Source organism: Diceros bicornis, chromosome 19 (assembly GCF_020826845.1).
Source record: "Diceros bicornis minor isolate mBicDic1 chromosome 19, mDicBic1.mat.cur, whole genome shotgun sequence".
Classification (NCBI taxonomy): Eukaryota; Metazoa; Chordata; class Mammalia; order Perissodactyla; family Rhinocerotidae; genus Diceros; species Diceros bicornis.
The window spans coordinates 40,547,799-40,567,115 of record NC_080758.1 but is presented as its reverse complement, the minus strand read 5'-3'; the positions used below and the strand labels follow the sequence as shown (position 1 = coordinate 40,567,115).

General features: G+C 39.5%; 1 protein-coding gene across 2 annotated transcripts in view; it reads left to right on the top strand.

Annotated features, from left to right (window-relative positions):
- Positions 1-19,317, top strand: part of TASP1 (taspase 1) — a 255,473-nt gene that overhangs the window by 218,049 nt on the left and 18,107 nt on the right. The window contains exons 14-15 of one of the 2 annotated variants that reach the window (XM_058563237.1): positions 9,166-9,251; positions 9,571-9,741. The exons of the other annotated variant lie outside the window; for it this stretch is intronic. Coding sequence (XP_058419220.1) covers positions 9,166-9,225 — 60 coding nt within the window. The 3' untranslated portion in view covers positions 9,226-9,251; positions 9,571-9,741. Of the gene's footprint in view, positions 1-9,165; positions 9,252-9,570; positions 9,742-19,317 lie in introns of those variants that run through there. 2 annotated transcript variants of the gene reach the window in all.

Below are 19,317 nucleotides of genomic sequence, written 5' to 3'. Positions count from 1 at the left end.
GTATTAGGTCGCAGATTCCGCCTGCCACCACTGGGTGGGTTGGGAGGCAGAAGCTGTGTTTTCTGATCTTGCCCCGTCTGCTGCTAATTGTACCACTGGGGCTGCTCTGTGTTTGCACAGGCTGACTGCAGCTGCTCAGCAGGTTGTGCTCACATGGGCAGGGCCTCTGTGCTCAGCTGGCAGATCACTCTTGTATGGGTGGGTGGGGCCCCTGCACTCAGCAGGGGACCAGCTGTGCTGCTGCACTAGGTGAGAGGGGCTCTTTCTTGCGGGTGGTTCAACTAAGCTCCTGCCCTTGTTGGGTGGGGCACTTTCGTGGGGACTGAGCTGCCACCGTTTGGTGGGGAACATTCCTGTGGGCAGGGCCGCCATGGCATTATGGGTGCATCCATGGGCTGGACTACCACTCTGAATGTGTTCACTTGCTGCTCCGCCTCCACTTACAGTCATGCTGGCTGCTGTGTGAGGATCTGCAAACTGGATTGTTGCTGCCAGGGAGGGGGAGGGGTCTGCTCACGTAGTTCCACTGCTTCCCAGGGATCCAGTCCACCCACCTTCAGATATACTGCTGCATTGATCTCTCAGGTGTCCTGTTGTGCTATGTAGGGAATATCCTCTGTTGGTTAATGAGTGTCCATTTGGTTGTAAGTTAGAGGGGAGAGACAAAGGAAACTCACTCTGCCATAATGCTGACATCACTCCCAGCATTTTTCTTAAAATGTTTAAGTCAAATATTCAACTTTGTTCTGACATCAACCCTATAATTGCTCAACAAAGTGAATCTCTGTGCTGTGAAGCCCAGTGTCCTTTGTCCAAATTAAGGTTAAAGTGGTTAGTTATGGGGTATAGGACCGACAAAGGGACTATGCATGGAAGCCACTCCTCCCTCCCAGGAACACTGATCCAAGTAAAGGGTGAGCTCAGAAGACATGAGCCCCTGTGAGTATGATTAATTTGTTTTACTTTGGATGTATTCTAAACCTTCCCCCAAAGCTAATTAAGCAGTGGAAGGAGGAGTGGGTGGGTAAAAGTAGTGGGCTATACACGTGAGAGTAAGTGAGTGGGAGATTGGCAACATAAAAGTAATCCTTTGCCATTAATATTTGTTCTGGGACAGTAAGAATTCTTAATGAATATGCTTCCTTTCCCCAACACTTAATTTGGATTCGAGTTCACAAGGTATTAGTCCAGATGTCTATCATCAGAGACCCACAGACAGACCAAATTGACCAGGCAGTTTTTCTTTTCCACATGTTGCTGTCTCTGAAGTGTATGGCCACAGGAAGGATTAAATCTAAAACTGGCAAGGGCTTCCCTCCAAGTCTCCCTGCTGTGCATTTAGCTTCCAGAAGCCAATCAGCCAAGCCCAAGGTGATTCGTCATGACCAGTTGTGGAAAGCAAGCATGGCGGTTTCTCCTTTACATGGTAGAGTTGCCAGAGCTCTGAAACCACAATGGCAAAGGCAGAAATATTGAGTGAGGGTTTCTCTGGTTGAACTGCCATAGGGATTTCTATGATTGTCAATAGAGCTTCAGAAGCTGGAGAGAAAAAACTCTATATATTCCTTTAACCTCTGTAGTTGCTATTATGTTGCAGATCCAAAGAGTTGCTCCTAAAATGGCCTTTCCTGGCCTTGGAAAATCCAGCAATATGTAAGAGATAGGTCTTGTTCTTCTAATATATGAAGAAAAACATGCGTTCTTTTCCGCTTAGAAGTAGTAAGATTTTAATCTGTCCACCCAAGTTTTTTCCCTCAAACCTGTTAACTAGCAGTCTTCTCCACCTGGTTATTCTGGGTGCTTAGGCCAAAATTCTTGGGGTCATTTGTTTTATGTATCTATTACTGCATAACAAACTGCCCCAAACCTTAGCTTAAACAACAACTATTTTATTTGCTCACAATTCTGTAAAGTAGGCTTGACTTCGTTCAATGGTTTTCTGCTGCTCTTGTTGCTGGTCGAAAGTGTGCTACATTCGGCTAGAGGGTGAGTTGGGGGCCGGGCTGGCTGAGTGTCCTTTCTTTGTGCAGGCTCATGGCTTCTCCAGCTGCACGTGGCCTGTCTACATGGTCTTTCCATGCTGCCTTTCTCGCAAGATGTGGTGGCTCAAGGTTTCCAGGGGCACAAAAGCAGAAGCTACCAGGCCTTTTTAAGGTTAGGTCCAGAATCAGCCCAGCATCACTTTTGCCACATTTATTGCTTAAATCAAGTCACCTGGCTCAGCCAAGATTCCAGAGGAAGGGACTGCGTAAGGGCATGAATCCAGAGGCAAGGCTCATTGGGAGCCACCAATCTGCCATCCTTGAATCTACTTACTCTCCTATTTTACAACCAACCCATCAACAAATGCTATTGGCCCTCCTTTAAAGTATATCCTGAGTCCAACCACTTCTCACCGTCTCCACTGCTACCATCCTGGTCGTCCCATACCTGAGTTATTACAATAGGATCCTCAGTGGTCTGCCTGCATTCACTCTTGCCACACAGTTACTTGTGCACCTGGCAGCCAGAAGGAGTCCGATCGTGGCACTCCTCTGCTCAAAACCTTCCAGTACACCTTGTCCCAGAGTCCTCACAAGACCCTGGGATCGGCTCCCAGTCATTCTCTGACCCACTTCCTGTCATTCCCCTCACTCCCTCTGCTACAGCCATCCTGGCCTCCTTGCTGTTCTTTGAGCAGCCCAGACATCTTCCTGTCTCAGAACCACTGCACATGCTTTAACCTCTCTTTGGAAATCACTTTCCAGATGGATCCACATGGCTTGTTCCTCCCTCATCTCCTTCAACTTTTTGCTCAAATGTTACCTTCTTGATGAGCACCATCCTCACCACATTCTCCTCAGCACTCTGCATCCCCTTTCTGCTTTATTTTTTTCCTCTAGCACTTATCACTTTCTAATATACCATAACTGACATATTTGTTGGTTTATGTGTTTCCCTCCATTTGAAACTAAGCTTCCTGAACACAGGGATTTTTGTGTCTTTCATGCCATACTTCTAGCACCTAGACAGTGCCTGGCACATAATACGTCCTCAATAAGTATTTGTTTAATGAATAAATGAAAGTTCCTCATGGTGACATGGAAGAGACAGTGTAGAGCAGTATGTTAGTTCTCTATTGCTGCCATAACAGCAGCTTAAAAAACACAAATTTTTTATCTCATAATTCAGTAAGTCAGAAATCCTTGCCTGGTTTCTCTGCTCAAGCTCCCACAGGCCAAAATCAAGGTGTTGGCGGGGCTGCATTCCTTTTTGATGGTGCTAGGGGAGAATTTGTTTTCAGCTCATTCAGGTTGTTGGCAGGATTCAGTTCCATGAGGTTGTAAGAATAAGATGCCCATTTCCTTGCTGGCTATTGGCTGGGGAAAAGTAAATTTAACAAACCTACAAATATATAGTTGCTCTCTCTTCTTATTTCAGCTCCTTTAATTGACATAAAATTATATTAAGTAATAATTATAATGATGTATCGTTACATTTGTAACATCTATAGGTGCAATATGTTTGTCAATTATAGCACAAAAAAGGGAGAATAGTGAATAGAGCTGTATATGAGTAACATTTCTATTTCTTGCAGGAATTATGTAAATATAAATGTAAAGTCCATTCTGATAAATTAAAATACATATGGTAAGCCCTAGAGCGACTACTAAGAAAATAACTAAATAAATAACAAAAAAAAAATCATTAAAGGAATTAAATTACATTGGAAATATTCCGTTAATGCAAAATAAAGCAGTGAAGGAGGAATAGAGGAACAAAATTGATAAAAATAAAATACGAAACATATGGAAAAAAGTTAAATAGCAGATATAAATCTAACTATATCAAAAATATTTGATATTGTATTAGGGTTCTCCAGAGAAATAGAACCAATAGGATGTGTGTGTATAGACAGAGGATTTTTCATAAGGAATTAGCTCACGCAATTATGGAGCCTGGCAAACCAAATCTGCATAGTAGGGCCATAGGCTTGAAGACACAGGAGAGTCAATGGTGCAGATGAAGTCTGAAGGAAGTCTCCTGGAGAATTCCCTCTTGCTCAGAGAGGTCAGTCTCTTTTTTTCCTTCAGAATCTCAATTGAATGGATGAGGTCCACCCATATTATGGTGGCCAGTCTGCTTTACTCAGTGTTCACTAATTTAAATGTTAATCTCATCCAAAATACCCTCCAAGTTGACAGATAAAGTTAACCATACAGATGTGAATAGATTAAACAATCCAATAAAAAGGCTGAGATTACAGACTGGATTAAAAAATAAATTCCAAGCTGTCTACAGGAGACACACTTTAGATTCAAATATACAAATAGGTTGAAAGTGAAAAGATGGAGCAAGATATATCATGAAACCATAAGAAAGCTGGAGTGGCTATACTAATATCAGACAAATAGACTTGAAAACACAATGTATTACTAGCGACAAAAAGAGGCATTTTATAATGACAAAATGATCAATCCATCAGGAATTTATAACAATTATATATGCATGTAACAGCACAGCCCCAAAATACATGAAGCAAAGGCTTACACAATTGAGAGGAGGAATAGACAATTCAACAAGGATAGTCAGAGACTTTAATACCTCACTTTAAATATTGGATAGAATGACTAGGCAGAAGATCAATAAGAAAATAAAAGACTTGAACAATACCATACACAAGGTATACCTAACAGACATCTATAGAACACTCTGCCCAACAGCAGCAGAATACACATTCTTCTCAAGTGCACATGAAGCATTCTCCAGGATGGACCTTATGCTGCGCCATAACACAAGCCTCAATAAATTTAAAAGGATTGAAATCATACAAAGTATATTCTCTGATCACAATAGAATAACATTAGAAATTACTAACTGAAAGAAATTGGGGGAATTCACCAATATGTGGAAAATAAACAGTGCACCACTAAATAACCAATGAGTCAAAGAGAAAGGTAGAAAATACATTGAAATGAATTAAAATGAAGACACAACATACCAGAATTTATGGGATGCAGCTGTAAAGCAGTGCTTAAAGGGAAATTTATAACTAAATGCCTACATTAAAAAATAAGAAAGAGAGGCTGGCCCGGTGGCATAGCAGTTAAGTTCACATGCTCTGCCCAGGGTTCGCCAGATCAGATCCTGGGCATGCACCTGTGCACTGCTCATCAAGCCAAGCTGAAGCAGCATCCCACATACAGCAACTAGAAGGATGTACAAGTATGACATACAACTATCTGTTGGGGCTTTAAGGAGAAAAAGGGAAAACAGGAGGAAGATTGGCAATAGATGTTAGCTCAGGGCCAATCTTCCTCAAAAAAAAAGAAGGGCCAGCCCGGTGGGATAGTGGTTACATTCGCATGCTCCGCTTTGGCGGCCTGGGGTTCACAGGTTTGGATCACAGACATGGACCTACACACTGCTTATTAAGCCATGCTGTGGCAGGCGTCCTACATATAAAAGAGGAAGATGGGCACAGATGTTAGCCCAGGGCCAGTTTTCCTCAGCAAAAAGAGGAGGATTGGCAATGAATGTTAGCTCAGAGCTAATCTTCCTCACTGAAAAAAAAAAATAATAATAAAGATTTCAAATCAACAACCAAACATTTTACTTTAAGACACTGGAAAAATGAGAACAAACTAAACCAAAGCAAGTAGAAGGAAATAGGCTTAGAGTGGGAATTAATTAAATAGAGACTAGAAAGATGATAGAGAAAATCAATGAAACCAAAGTTAGTTCTTCAAAAAGATCAGTAAAATTAAACAACTATTAGCTAGACGGACCAATAAAAAAGAGGGAAGACTTGAATTAATAAAATCATAAATAAAACAAGGGACAGTGCCACTGAAATTACAGAAATAAAAGGAATATAAAGGGAATGCCATGAACAACAATATGCCAATAAATCAGATAACTTAGATGAAATTAACAAATGCCTGGAAAGAGGCAAACTACCACAACTGACTCAAGAAGAAATGGCAAATCTGAATAAGACCTATAACAAGTAAAGAGATTAAATTAGTAATCAAAAAACTTCTCAGGAAGCAAGTTAAGTACTAGATAGTTATATTGGTTAATTGTAACAACATTTAAAGAAGAATTAATACCAATTCTTCAGAAACTTTTCCAAAAAGTAGAATAGGAGGGAACACTTCCCAACTTATTCTATGAGATATAGCCACTTTGGGACAGTCAGGCAGTTCCTCAAACCGTTAAACATTGAATTTTTCCCTCATAGGTATATACCCAGGAAAAATGAAAACATGTCCACACAAAAACTTGTACACAAATGTTCATGGCAGCATTATACATAATAGGCAAAACGTGGAAACAATCCTAATGTCCATCAACTGATAAATTAAAAAAATGAAGCATGTCCATAGAATGGATATTATTTGGCAATAAAAAGTAATAAATGATGATAAATTCTACAACAGGGATGAACTTTGAAAACATTACACTATGTGAAAGAAGCAAGTCACAAAGGGCCATATGTTGTATGATTCCATTTATTTAAAATGTCCAGTATAGGTAAATCTATAGAGACAGTCTGTAGATTAGTTATTTCCTAGGGCTGGGAGGGGTGAGGGGAGTTGAGGGGTGATGACTGAGGAGTGTGGGGGTTTTTTTGGATTAATGAAGATGTGCTAAAACTGGTTGTGGTGTTGAATGCACAACTCTGTGAATATAGTAAAAGCCATTGAATTGTACACTTTAAATGGATGAATTCTGTGATATGTGAATTATATCTCAATAAAGTTGTGAAAAAATAGAACATAATTTAGAGATACATATTGGAAGAGAATACCATGTCCTGTCAAATTTTTCACTTTTCCTGGTTGATCATTCCCAGTTTCTCCAAACATTTTTATGTGTATCTTTAAAAATTAAGATGTCTATTTTTTTTAACATAACCACAGTAACCTAGCCACATTATTACATCTAAAATTTTAACAATAATTGTTTCATATCATTGAAAGTCCATTAAAGTTAAAATTTCCAATTGCATTATGTGTTAGATTGCTATGGCTGCCATAACAAAGTATTACAAACTGGTTCGCTTAAGCAACAGAAATTTATTTTCTCACAGTTCTGGAGGCTAGAAATCTGAGATTAAGGTTTTGGCTGGCTGATTTCTTCTGAGGCCTCTCACCTAGGCTTAAAGATGGCCATTTTCTCTCTCTATCTTCACGTGGTCTTTCCTCCGTTCCTGTCTGTGTCCTAATCTCCTCTTCTTATAAGGACGCCAGTCATATTTGATTAGGGTCCACTCATATGACCTCATTTTACCTTAATTACCTTTTTTAAAGGCCCTATCTCCAAATATAGTTACATTCTGAGGTACTGAGGGTTACAAATTCAACGTATGAGTTTGGGGGAGACACAATTCAAACCATAACAAATTACAAATGTTTTAAAAAACATTTGCTTGTTTGAATGAGGACCCCTTGTAAATAAAAAAAAATCACACTTCCCTAGTGTTAACATAAATTATTTTAAAATAATTCCACTTAAAAATATACAAACATAAAACTAGGTATAAACTTATGTGTATAGCTCTTTTACAATCATAAATCCAAGTAGATTTCCAATGAATACAACAAAGTCCAAAATCAATGAAGTTTATATTAACAATGGTATAATATAATGGTTATATTACATTGTTTTTTGTTATTGTTTTACCTTAAATCAAAATTTGATTTAATTTTAGTTATAGTGTTATTCAGTTCTACAATTTCCATGTGTTTCTTTTTGTATCTTAAATTTCTTTGCTGAGATTTTCTATTTTTTGTTTGTTTGTTTCAAGCATGTTCATAATTACTTGTTGAAGCATTTTTATAATGGCTGCTTTAAAATCTTTGTCAGGTAATCCTAACATCTTGGTGTTGGCATCTGTTGATCGTCTTTTGTCATTCAAGTTGAGATCTTCCTGGTTCTTGATATGAGTGGCACTTGATTGAAACCTGAATATTTTGGGTATTATGTTATAAGTCTCTGAATCTTATTTAAATTTTGTATTTTAGCAGGCCTCCTCTGACACTGCTCTGTTGGGAGAAGGGGAATGCTCCCTTTTTACTTGCCAGATGGAAGTGGAAAAGCGTGGGTTCCCCACTTGGCTGCATTGACACCCATGGGGGAGCGGCTCCTCACTACTTCTTGGTGGGGGTGACAGTTCAGGCTCCTACCAGGCCTTTGCTGACACCGTGCCTCCTGGGAGGGGAAAGGGCTCTTTACCTCCTGGAGGAGCTAAAAGTCTCTAATCTTCGCTTGGCCTTCTCTGGCACCACTTGGCAGAGCGGGTGTTGGGATGCCTGTTACAGCCTGATGAGGGTAGAAGTCTAGGCTCTCCCTTTGACTTTCACTGGAGCAAGTGGGGTTGAGGCCGCAGGTTCTTTTCCTCTGATGTTTGGCTGGAGTAGAGAAGTTATTGTTTAAAAATTTGCTGTTTTGCTAGGCTACTCATCTCCTGGTGCATTGGCCTGGGAGAGCAGACATTTTCTTGGGGCTCTTTTTGTCTGTGCCCATTGGCATTTCTGGGTTCCTGGCTTCTCCGGTATCCAGTCTGGACTACAAGAGGCAAAATGACAATTCGGGGAGCTTATCGCCGCCATGTTGTTCCTCAGGAACCATGGTCCCCAACGGATCTGCCTTCTTTTCTCCACCTTTCAAACTTTTCTTATGCTTGTTTTATATATAATGCCCCATGTCTTTAGCTGTGCTTAGTGGAGGGAATAGGGGAAAGTACTTCTGCTCCATCTCTCCAGAAGCAGAAGTTTTGATTTTATTATAGAAGCATTTATTTGGAAATTGAATATTTCACTAGTTGACCTGAATCTCTGATTTTGAACTCTATAGCCATCATCTGAATTATCAACATGATTGGCATTACACTTCCTTTTGGATAATAAATTTGTTTTTAACTATATATCCACTATTTTTCTCAGACAATCCACTTAATGGACACCCTGGGAAATTGTGATGGAGCGGTTTCATGAAAAATTCCTAGTTGAGAGTTGACTACTACATTTACTGGTGAGAAAGGCTGTCTACACATAGACTGATCCATGCACCACTTCTGTTCAACCTTGAACATAGAGATAATACCACGTAGGCTATTATTTTTGTTCAACATACCTTATTACTGATCATGACTCAGTTCCCCTGCTTTCTCTTTTCCAGCTAGCTGAAATCTTCATTTGGTATCAACTTTACTACAACTTCAAATACAAATGCAAGTGAAATAGCCTACATGAATTAATTACAAGGTGACGCTGAATATGTTTATATTAAGTTATTTTAGTTTGTCTTCAAAATGAAAATTTTTAAAATTTCAAAATTCATTAAATTCATGGGTTCTGGAAGCTACTTCTGTAGACTCACAGGAGCCCACAAACTCCGGTTTGAAAAAACTTAGAGGTGGACTATTTCCACGTCTAACTGGTTAATGAAAAGAATTCCTAATGTACTGCAAGCTAACCTGCAGGTGGCTGTTAAATATTGGGGGACAGGGGTTGGGGCAGGGGACAAGCAGGCACCATCTGACCAGTGGAGTAATGATGATGACAATAGGTTCATTCTTTGCAGGTCTGTATCATTCACTGACAATCCACCTCCATATCCCTGGATACTACCATTTCCAGTGTGATCCAGCTGATTTGCTACTACCATAATCTGCATCTCTGTGCCTGAGGTTTCTCTCCAAAATCACAAAAGACTGCTCTGCCTGCAGCAGGCCAGAAGTGCCAGGGAATTAATACTTTCTGGGGTATTTGTGTATAAATACCCCAACTCCTTCACCTCTGAAGTTGGATATTACTGAGTCTTGTGTTTGTACCATTTCCCAGAATTTCCCTTTAGTATTTCCAGTTTCCCACAGTGGTGACTTCCTTGCTAACGCGTCTTTTATTGGCTGCCTTCCATTCTGCATCTCATATCCCCACTATCAGTATTTCCTGTACCTCCCAAATAAAGTCCTTGTGCTCAGAGCCTTATCTCAGGGTTTACTTCTGGGAGAAAAGCACTTTGTAAAGTGCTTTTCCTTATGATATCTCATTTGACCCATACAACAATTCTGGAAGGTAGGAAGTTATATTTATCAAGACCCACAATGGAATATGAGCCCCACATTCTGTTTTGTTTTCTTATGTATCCCAAGAACAGCACTTGGTACATTACATGCTCAATAAATGACTGATGAATAAAGGGAGAAACTGATGCTCCAGTAAGTAATTTGATCACGTTGGCAGTGAGTGAGCCAGGACTTGAATGCTGGTCTTTTGACTCCAAGCACAGTGCCCTCTCCGTTATACACCCAAGTTCCTTTTCCTAACCCTGTTGTCTCAGATCATGGTTTGAAGAGGAAGATGATTTAAATATGCCGGTATCATCAGCCAGCTCTTAACCATAGCCATGTCAATGTTTTCAGGGTTAGTGGAATTGAAAGATCTGTGAAAATTAATATTAAAGATATTTATGGCACAAATTGCCAAGTCTGCTTGTTTATATCACACCGTCATTTGGGGTCACATTTTTCCATGATGGCCATCTGGAGCGGCAGGCCCTCATAAAATAGAGGCAGCTAGTCTTTTTCAGCTCCAAGTAAGTCAAAAACTTCCTAGCCCAGCTTGTTTTTATGTTGTTCTCATCAGCAGTGTGAACATCTAAAAGTCACATTGCTTGGAGGAAACTTGTTCTTGAACATTCTAATTTGGGCTTAAAAAGAATTATTTCATACCTCCTTTAAGGATTCTAATGAGTTCTATAATAAATGGACACTTGTAGATAAAACCATATTCAGGAGTATGAACAAAGAAATAACATTGCAGTTAGCTATTAAATTAGATACTAACTCATTAATCAATTTTTACTTAAATCATGCATCTTCTCTCAAATGAATGGTTATTCTGTAAAGCCATTTGGATTCCCAAGCGCTGCTTTCCCTAAACTCCTTAAAGTCATCAGGCACATTAAAGGATATCCAATTTCATTGGTCTGAGCTGAGTGATTGCAATTCATCAAGGCATGAAAAGTCTGTCCAGTCTTGTGGAATATCATTAAATGGTTCAAGGACATTTCTAATCTTAATGATGGCCAAGGGGGAGCAACTATTATGATGATGAATGGGAATGAATATCTGGAGAAAGTTCAAGGCATGTTATACTTACAAAGACTAATACATGTTGTTTATCTAAATCATCCAACTGATTAAAGAAACACACAGAGCCCAAGACAGTTAAAAGAAGAGAACCAAATAGGGTTTGACCTACCCTGGTATATTTATCGCTGACCATGTCATGCATGTAAAATGTATTGCTCCACCAAGATGCAGTGTATATAAATCGGGAGGGTCTTTTGAGGCTGATGTTGAGTAATATACCCTGGCCAGTTTATTGCCTGGCTAAATATTTATATAAAATGAGTTCATTGATGGTGGGGAAGCCTCCATAAAAGGAGTCTTTCAATGTTACTAACTGATTAGCTACAACGCCCAAGGCTTAGCAAGAGCTGGGTGGTGGTAACTTTGGTACTTCCGCTCCTAAAACCAATTCCTGAGCTGCTCAATGTTTTTAATCCCTAACCTGAGTTAGACATTTTCGTGTGTGTAGCCAAGTAAGGCAATACCCTCTTGGTTCTAAGAGCAGTACAGAGTCTGCAAGGAAAGGGGAAATGCTTTTTGGTAACATACCTAGAAGAATGCTCTTTGGAGCCATCTGTTGTTGGGAGAACATGTCTGTTAAATCCATACTGTTTTTAGTATGGGGCAGTCAATGCTGAGTTTATGGGGGAAGACTCATTTCATATCATAAAGTCTGGAGAATAAATCTCTTATGCAGGAGACTTGTTTTGGGCTGACCTTTCCCTGGGTAGGAGGAGGAAAAAAATCAACCACATAGGTGGCTGGGAGGATGTTGGGCCATGGTCCAAAGACTTAATCACAGTAAATATCTTTTTCAGTAGGTAGGGGGTGGTAGGCTGTTGGACTGAAATAGTGTGGCCAATTGCTTAAAGGACTGTTTAAATATAAGAAGCTCTTATCTTTCAATAATAATTTAATAAGAATAAGAATAAAAATTAAAGACTCTTCACTTTAACTCTGAGACACTTCATGCTTCTGGTTTTCTTCATAGTTCCTTGGTTTCTCCTTCTCAGTATCCTTTCACGGTTTCTCTTCTCTTTCTGACTTCTGAACATTGGTGGTCTCAGGGCTTGGTTCTAAGCCCTCTTATCTCCATAGATGACCTTATCGAGTCTAATGGCTTTAAATATCATGCCTCCCAAATTTCTAGCCTGAACTGCACCTGAACTCCAGACTACTGACTTGACATCTCCACTGTGACACCTAATAAATCATTTTCATAATATGTTCAAAACAGAACCCTTAGTTTCTATCTCCACATCTCCTGACCCCAGCCTGCTCCTCCACCAGAATTCACCATTTCAGTTGTTGTTGTTCTCGTTTACTCAGTTGCTCATGTAAAAAATCTAAAAGTTGTCTTTAAGTCCTCTCTTTTCCTCATCTCCATGAAATATAGTCTGAACTCCAGCATGAGGAGCAGGCTGACTTAGAAGGATGCATTCTAATTTGGTCTTGGAAGATGCAGTAGGCAGGGCATCTGATGAACAGCAAACTACTCCAGGTCACTTCAAATTCTTTTTTCTTTCAGTGGGCATATGCATTTCAGTGGAGATGCCAAATTGGCCCATCTCAGGAGTCAGATATGTAGACTTCAAATCATGGGTCTTTGTTTTCAAAACTAGGAGTTTCAATCCAGCTCATTTAGGCCATGGGCCGGAGCACAGGGCAAGCTGCTATATGTCAGGTGGACCTTTGCTATCTGTCCATCTTTGGTCACTGGCACAAAAGATATGAGGAAAACTGACAAGACCAAATCAGCATCTGCCCCTCCCCCGATGGCATGGTGCCATTCATCACCATTTCTTGGCATCTTTCCTTCCCTAAGGAATTGTGTCTCCTCTCTAACCTCATTTTACTCCTCAGCTCAGTGCTGTTGAGAAGACATGACCTGTCCTCCATAGGCTCTCAGACTAGCATTTTCATATTTCTTACATCATTTGTCACAATCAAACATTTTAAAATGAAAAAATGTTTCTTTATTTAAATGATGATGAAAGATATTTCTTTTTTATTATTGGAACTACAAAAGCAATGCATTGATATACTACAAATTTTAAAATAAAAAGAAAATCAAATTCCCTTATAATCTCATCATTGAGAAATAATCACAGCAGTTCACATTTTAAAATGTTTTCTTTCCATCTTTTATCAGTGAATTTATATTTGGAAGAAAAAATTATACCAAATCTGATCTGGAATTGAACATTTTTTGTGAGTTATTATACGCAAATCTCCTCACAGGAAGAAATTGGCATTTCTGATAAATTGCATCAGCAATTTTCTGATGGATTCTGATGGGATTGAGACCATGTTTGAGAAACCAGTTACTCATTCTCCCAGTTGACTCTCAGCTCACTGTCAGTAAAGATTCTAAAGATTTTTAACTAGACATTTTTTTCTTTTTGTATCCAGTCTAACAATGATTATCTAACCATTTCTTTTCCCATGAACTGTCCCCACTAAGAGGAAATCTTTGGATTAGCCTGCTGCAGTTCTTTTCCCTGCAGCAAGATTGTCATAAAACTTTGACTTTTAACCAAATTATCTAAAAGGTTTTAAAAAGTTCCCATAAATGGGAACTTACTGTTTTGTAATAAGCATAAATTATTTTAATGCCAATTATATCCTCCCTAAACTCTCTGCCTCAAAAATGTGAATGCCCTTTTCATGAGAGATACCTCTGGTGGATCCTATTTTGAGAAGTTTCAGAGAATGTTTGCTGGAAATGATGTAGGCAGTACACACCCTGAGAACCAGCACCTTGCTATGTTGTACTGTTACCCCAGGGAAAGAGCTGAATGCCAACTGCTAGGTCAGTAAGTATGGGCATTAATGGGTATAAGTCACAGCATCACCAGAAGCACCATGACCAAATCATAGTAGAATCCTCATAGCTAGCACTTACATAGCTCTGAGTATGTGCCAAAGCACTTTATACATATTAACATGGTTTAATACATAGTTTGATCCTCACAGGAACCCTATGAGGTAGGAACTATCATTCTTCCTATGTTTCAAATGGAGAAACTGAGGTACAGAGAGATTCTGTGACTTACTTAAGGTCAAATAGATAGTGGCAGAGCCAGAATTTGAATCCAGCTATTTGAGCTCCAGTGTCCCCAAACACTGATTCCCTTGAATTACTACCACAATTTATTCATCCATTCTGTTAGTGAGCACTGGGTTGTTTTCAATTTGGGGCTATTAAGAGTAGTGCTGCTAAGGATATTCATGTCTAAGTCTTTGTGTGGGTGTATGTTTTCATTTCTCTTGGGTAGATACCTAGCAGTGAAAATTCTGGGTTATATGGTATTTTTACATTTATGTAAGAACATAAGTATAAGAAATTGTGGCTGTTTTCCAGAGTGGCTGATCTTCCATTTTTATCGTGGGGTTACCAGGGGTTTAAAGGACTCCAGGGAAAAGGGAGTTAAACAGTGAGAAACATGGATATGTTGTCTTTTCTCTCTGGTTCTCTTTTTATTTGAAACATATTTCTCTTTCTTGTTCATTTCTGTGAAAGAGAAGTAGCCAGAAGAAACAAAATAGTTATCTGATCCTGAAGATAAAGGAAGACAGTGATAATGAGTCCCTAGCCTAAGAGAGGTGAATTGTTCCTTCAGCCTGGCAAGTCTTCCTTCTCCATTTTCAGACTTTTACCTGGAGATTACTCATTCCTCCTGTCTCAGCCCCAGTGCCCTAATCCATTGCAGATTTCTCACAGTAGGCCTAGTAAATGTTTCTTTGTCACTGCACACCCTTCCTTCACAGCACTTAGCACAGTTTACAGGCATTTATATTTGGGGAATTAGTTAATTAGTTTCTTTCTTCCTTATTTTATGGAATGAGGAGCCAAGCCTATTTATATCCCCTGGCTCATAGTAGAACTCAAAAAAACATTTGAATGAATGAAAGAACTGGAAAAGGGGCTAACAGAACAAGACTGCCAAGCCAACAGTTGTGACTCTACAAATATAGTTGAGAATCTGCCTGTGTTTGTCAACCACCAACTCCCCAAAAAGACCACAGCAGGACTCTGTTGATCAAGCAAAGCTGTTTATTACTTACTGCAATAAGGGAAAACACCACCTTGACAAAGTCTTAAGTAGTAGCTTATAATTTTATCTATTTATTTATTTTTCCCCCCAAAGTCCCAGCAGATAGTTGCATGTCATAGTTGCACATCCTTCTAGTTGCTGTATGTGGGATGCGGCTTCAGCATGGCCGGAGAAGCGGTATGTCGGTGCGCGCCCGGGATCCTATCCCGGGCCGCCAGCAGCGGAGCGTGTGCACTTACCCGCTAAGCCACCGGGCCAGCCCTTAAGTAGTAGCTTAGAAGGGAAAGGTCAAGGGCAGATATGTATAGGATTTTAGATCTGGTTTCCAGTGGCTTAAGGCAGGCCTTTCAATATGGGGATTCCAAGTGGGCAAAGTTCATGATTTAATAGTTTGAGACTGATGAACATAGAAAAGTAAGGGTTCTAGAGCAACTGGTGCTTTAATAAGCAAGAAGGTCTGCCCCATGGAGCAACCTGTTGACCTGAGAAAGGGGGCTGGTTGAGTAGTCCATTGTTTTAAAATAAATAGATTTTCAGGAAGTTCCTGGAGCAAATATTAAAGTTATTTACTGAGCAAGAATTTTCTGGAACGAATAGTAAGTTCATGTTGATATAGGCTTAGTTCTGTTAGTTAAGTTATGAGGCTGCTGGCAGCTCCTCAATCCCAAAACCAAGCTCCCTAAGATTGAGTATGGAAAGGCAGATTACTTCTCTGACCTTTGTATGCTGAATGAAGAGACTGTGCTTTACAACAATTGCTCATATTGTTGATTGTTAAATCTGGGAAAATCTGTAGGCATGAATGGGATACTAACCGCTGCATTCTCACCTCTTGATTTTAAGCCATAAAACCTCTTGTTATATAAAATAGTAACATCTCAACAGCAAGTCCTAGAATCAGGATATGGATTTGTGATGCTTCTCTCTTTTTGTCTTTCCTCTGACTTTTCTTTATTTTTTGATTTATAATTGCTTTATGAGACAAAGCTTTAGCTTCCTGGTCAAAAATCCAGTGGGAATGAAGAGTGAGAGGAAGTACCAACAGCATGTTAGTATAATAGCAGATGATTCTAGTGAGGTCTCATCATTTGGGAAGCAGTAGTGGTAGAGTTACAAGCAAGTTTGCACATGGTATCAACATAGCTATTTTGCTGCCAATGTGAGGAACAGTGAGCTCTCCATAGGACTCTTTGGGGATGGGAGATCTCCTCGACCAAGATAAGTAGGACTGGGAGCTTAGGAGGAAGGAGAGCAGAAAGAGTTGTACAGAGGCAGTTAAGTACAGCTAAATTAAGTTGCCATTCCCTGCTCCCCCCCTCCATCAGATCCCTAGTTACATCATGAACCATTCACCAGGTTGAAATGGAAGACAGAGCCAGTCCATAAAGCATTCCAAAGGCGCCATCACCGCCACATAATTTGCAGACAAGGCTTGACACACCAGTGTTTGAGGAAGCACTCTGGGGCTTGTGCAATTCTACAGTCACATGTATGGCGGGTAGGATGTAGGAAACTTTCTAGCCGTGGAAAGTAAACATCTCACCTCCAGAAGGGCACAGTCCTGCGAACACCAGAAAACAAAGACTTAGTATTGTGAGCTGAGCCGAGAATTTCCCGACAGGGAGGGTGGAGCTTGGGCACAGCTTTCCTTCTTCTCCCTTGTGGAATATCATCACATCATTTGGGGGCAGTGTGTACAGATGGGAGCCTTTAGAAAGTTGGTTGTGCTACAATTTATGGCTCCCCTCAGCAAGTAAATCTTTGCTCGCTGATCTATAGCCCAGCAACCATAATTCCTCTCTCTCTTTTTAAAAGTTTTTTTTCATAAGATATATGGACATAATTTAAAAATTAAATAATAAACTCCCAAATAGCAGGGGCCTTACCCATTCCTACCCCCAAGTCCTGCTGCCCAAGACCCACTTTCATCTCTTTCAACTGTTTCTTCTGGTATTTATCTCCATTTGCTTATACTCTTTCTGGATTTATTCATCTTAGATCCTCTGTGTTGACTTCCTAGTGTGTTAAATAAGACACAATACCTTTACACACTCCCTCCCCTTTTCCTTTATTCTCATAATTCTCTATTCTCATAATTACACTGCAATTTTTAGCTAAATAAATCAATTGTCACTGTTCATATTATTATGATTTGTAAATACGATTTACCCCAGAACCACGTAGGGAATTGTGATTTTTTTTCCTGTACAATGCTTTATTTTGTTGTTGTTTTTCACTTGCAGAGTTTTCTGGGTCTTGCTTTAATTTTTTTCATCAGATCTGTCAATGCCCATTGATAGCTTTTCCAAAAGCTTGAACATATCAGATGATTTATTTGTTTTACTTTTTTTCTTGGAAGACTCCCTGCCAGACCCCTCTGTTCTCCTGTTTTGATGCAATCTTTAGGGCTGCTGAACAGTTGTTATCCTGGAATTTTTCTTCGCCATCACCGTGTGACCTCCCTTTTTGGATGCCCTGTTTCTGGATTCCCATGTCTTCCACTTTCTTGGCTTACTCTCTCTGTTTCTAGGATTATCTTCTTTAGTGATTTTCTAAGAAAGAGCACATGGGAGGTGATTATTTTTCAGTTCAGGGATGTGTGTGAAATGTCTTTATTCTCCCTCTTACAATTATTTATAATTTGGCTGCATACTGATTCCTTATTGAAACTCTATTTCTTCATTGTCTTCTAGCACACATATTGCTGTGTCTAGTCTAATGAAAATTTCATTTCCAATCCTTTGTAAGTGAAAATCCCTCCCTTTCTCTGGTGTAGTTTTTAGGATCTCTTTATTTTGATGAGCCTCAGAGTACTGGTCACTCAGCGGATGCTTTCAATCTCAAGGCATGATCTTCAATTATGGAATTTTTCCTTCATTATTTCTTTGATAATCTCCTTCACTTTCCTTTCTCTAAGTTTCTGGAATAACTATTATTTGGATCTTGGATTTCCTAGATTGATTCCCTAAGACTCTTATCTTATCACTCTTAACAAAAAAATTTCTTTTTGTTCTATTTCTTGAGAGGTTTCATCTACTTTATTTTCCAAAACTTCTACTGATTTTTAAAAATTTTAGTCATCTTATTTTAAATTTATTAGAGTTCTTTCTTATTATTTGATCCATTAGTTTTCTGTTCATAGTTTTCTGTTGTCTCATGGATGCAACATCTTCTCTTTTCAATATAAGAAAATTAGTAGGATTTTTGGAGTTTTCTTCTCATCCCTATGTTATCTCTGTGTCCTTCAATCTCTTTTTTTCTTATTTCTTTGTTTTGGTTTCTGTCTTTTCTGTTAAGAGTGTTAACCTTAAAAATAAAATAGCCAGTTATTTTACCAGCAAAATGAGTTTATTTGGGAATAACTGAGGAATTGCAGTTCAGGAAATGCAAACTATGGTGAACCACAGGGAAGTCCGAAGAGACAAAGGGCAGGTCAGCTTTTATGAGGTTTGGGGAGGAAATTGGGGAAGGTTGTTTTGAACAAAAAATTTCATTGGAGGAGGATGAGAATTCAGTGGTGGCTTTTCATTGGCTGCAAGTGGCAGACAGTATGTTGTTACTGAAGTATGTGGGAATCTTCTTTCTTCCTGCTGACTATGCAAGTTGAGACAAGTCGTAGGTGTGTGAGAGCTCCCCCTTCAGGGCTTCCCAACTCCATTTTAAATGAGATTTCCTTTACTTATTTTCACAGGAGACATTGTCTGGTGGTCTTGGCTCTCTGTTTCTATTTATAGTGAAGTACCTAAAATATGGTGGGAAGCTTTATGTGCAAGAGGGGCTTCACAGTAGAATCAGGCAGTAGGCCAGCTGCTCTGTGGGAGGACTCCCAAATGTCAGAACCTGAGCAATCAATTTCCCCACTGAAGAGTCTTCTTACCCTCTCACCAGGGCCTTATGCCTAACTATTGGAGCAACAGGGGGTGCATAACTCACTTCCTGGAGGTGTGGATGCTTGAGCTGGCTGTGAAAGTTACCCAAACTGCTGAATGTGTGCCACTGGCGGTGCATGAGGTGATTTTAGGGCACAAATGGCCAAACATTTTTCCTTACAACATATATGTATTTACTTGCCTTAGTGTGTGTTGGCAAAAATATAACTAGCACCCAAACCCGTGATGTAACAAACTAAGTAAATGA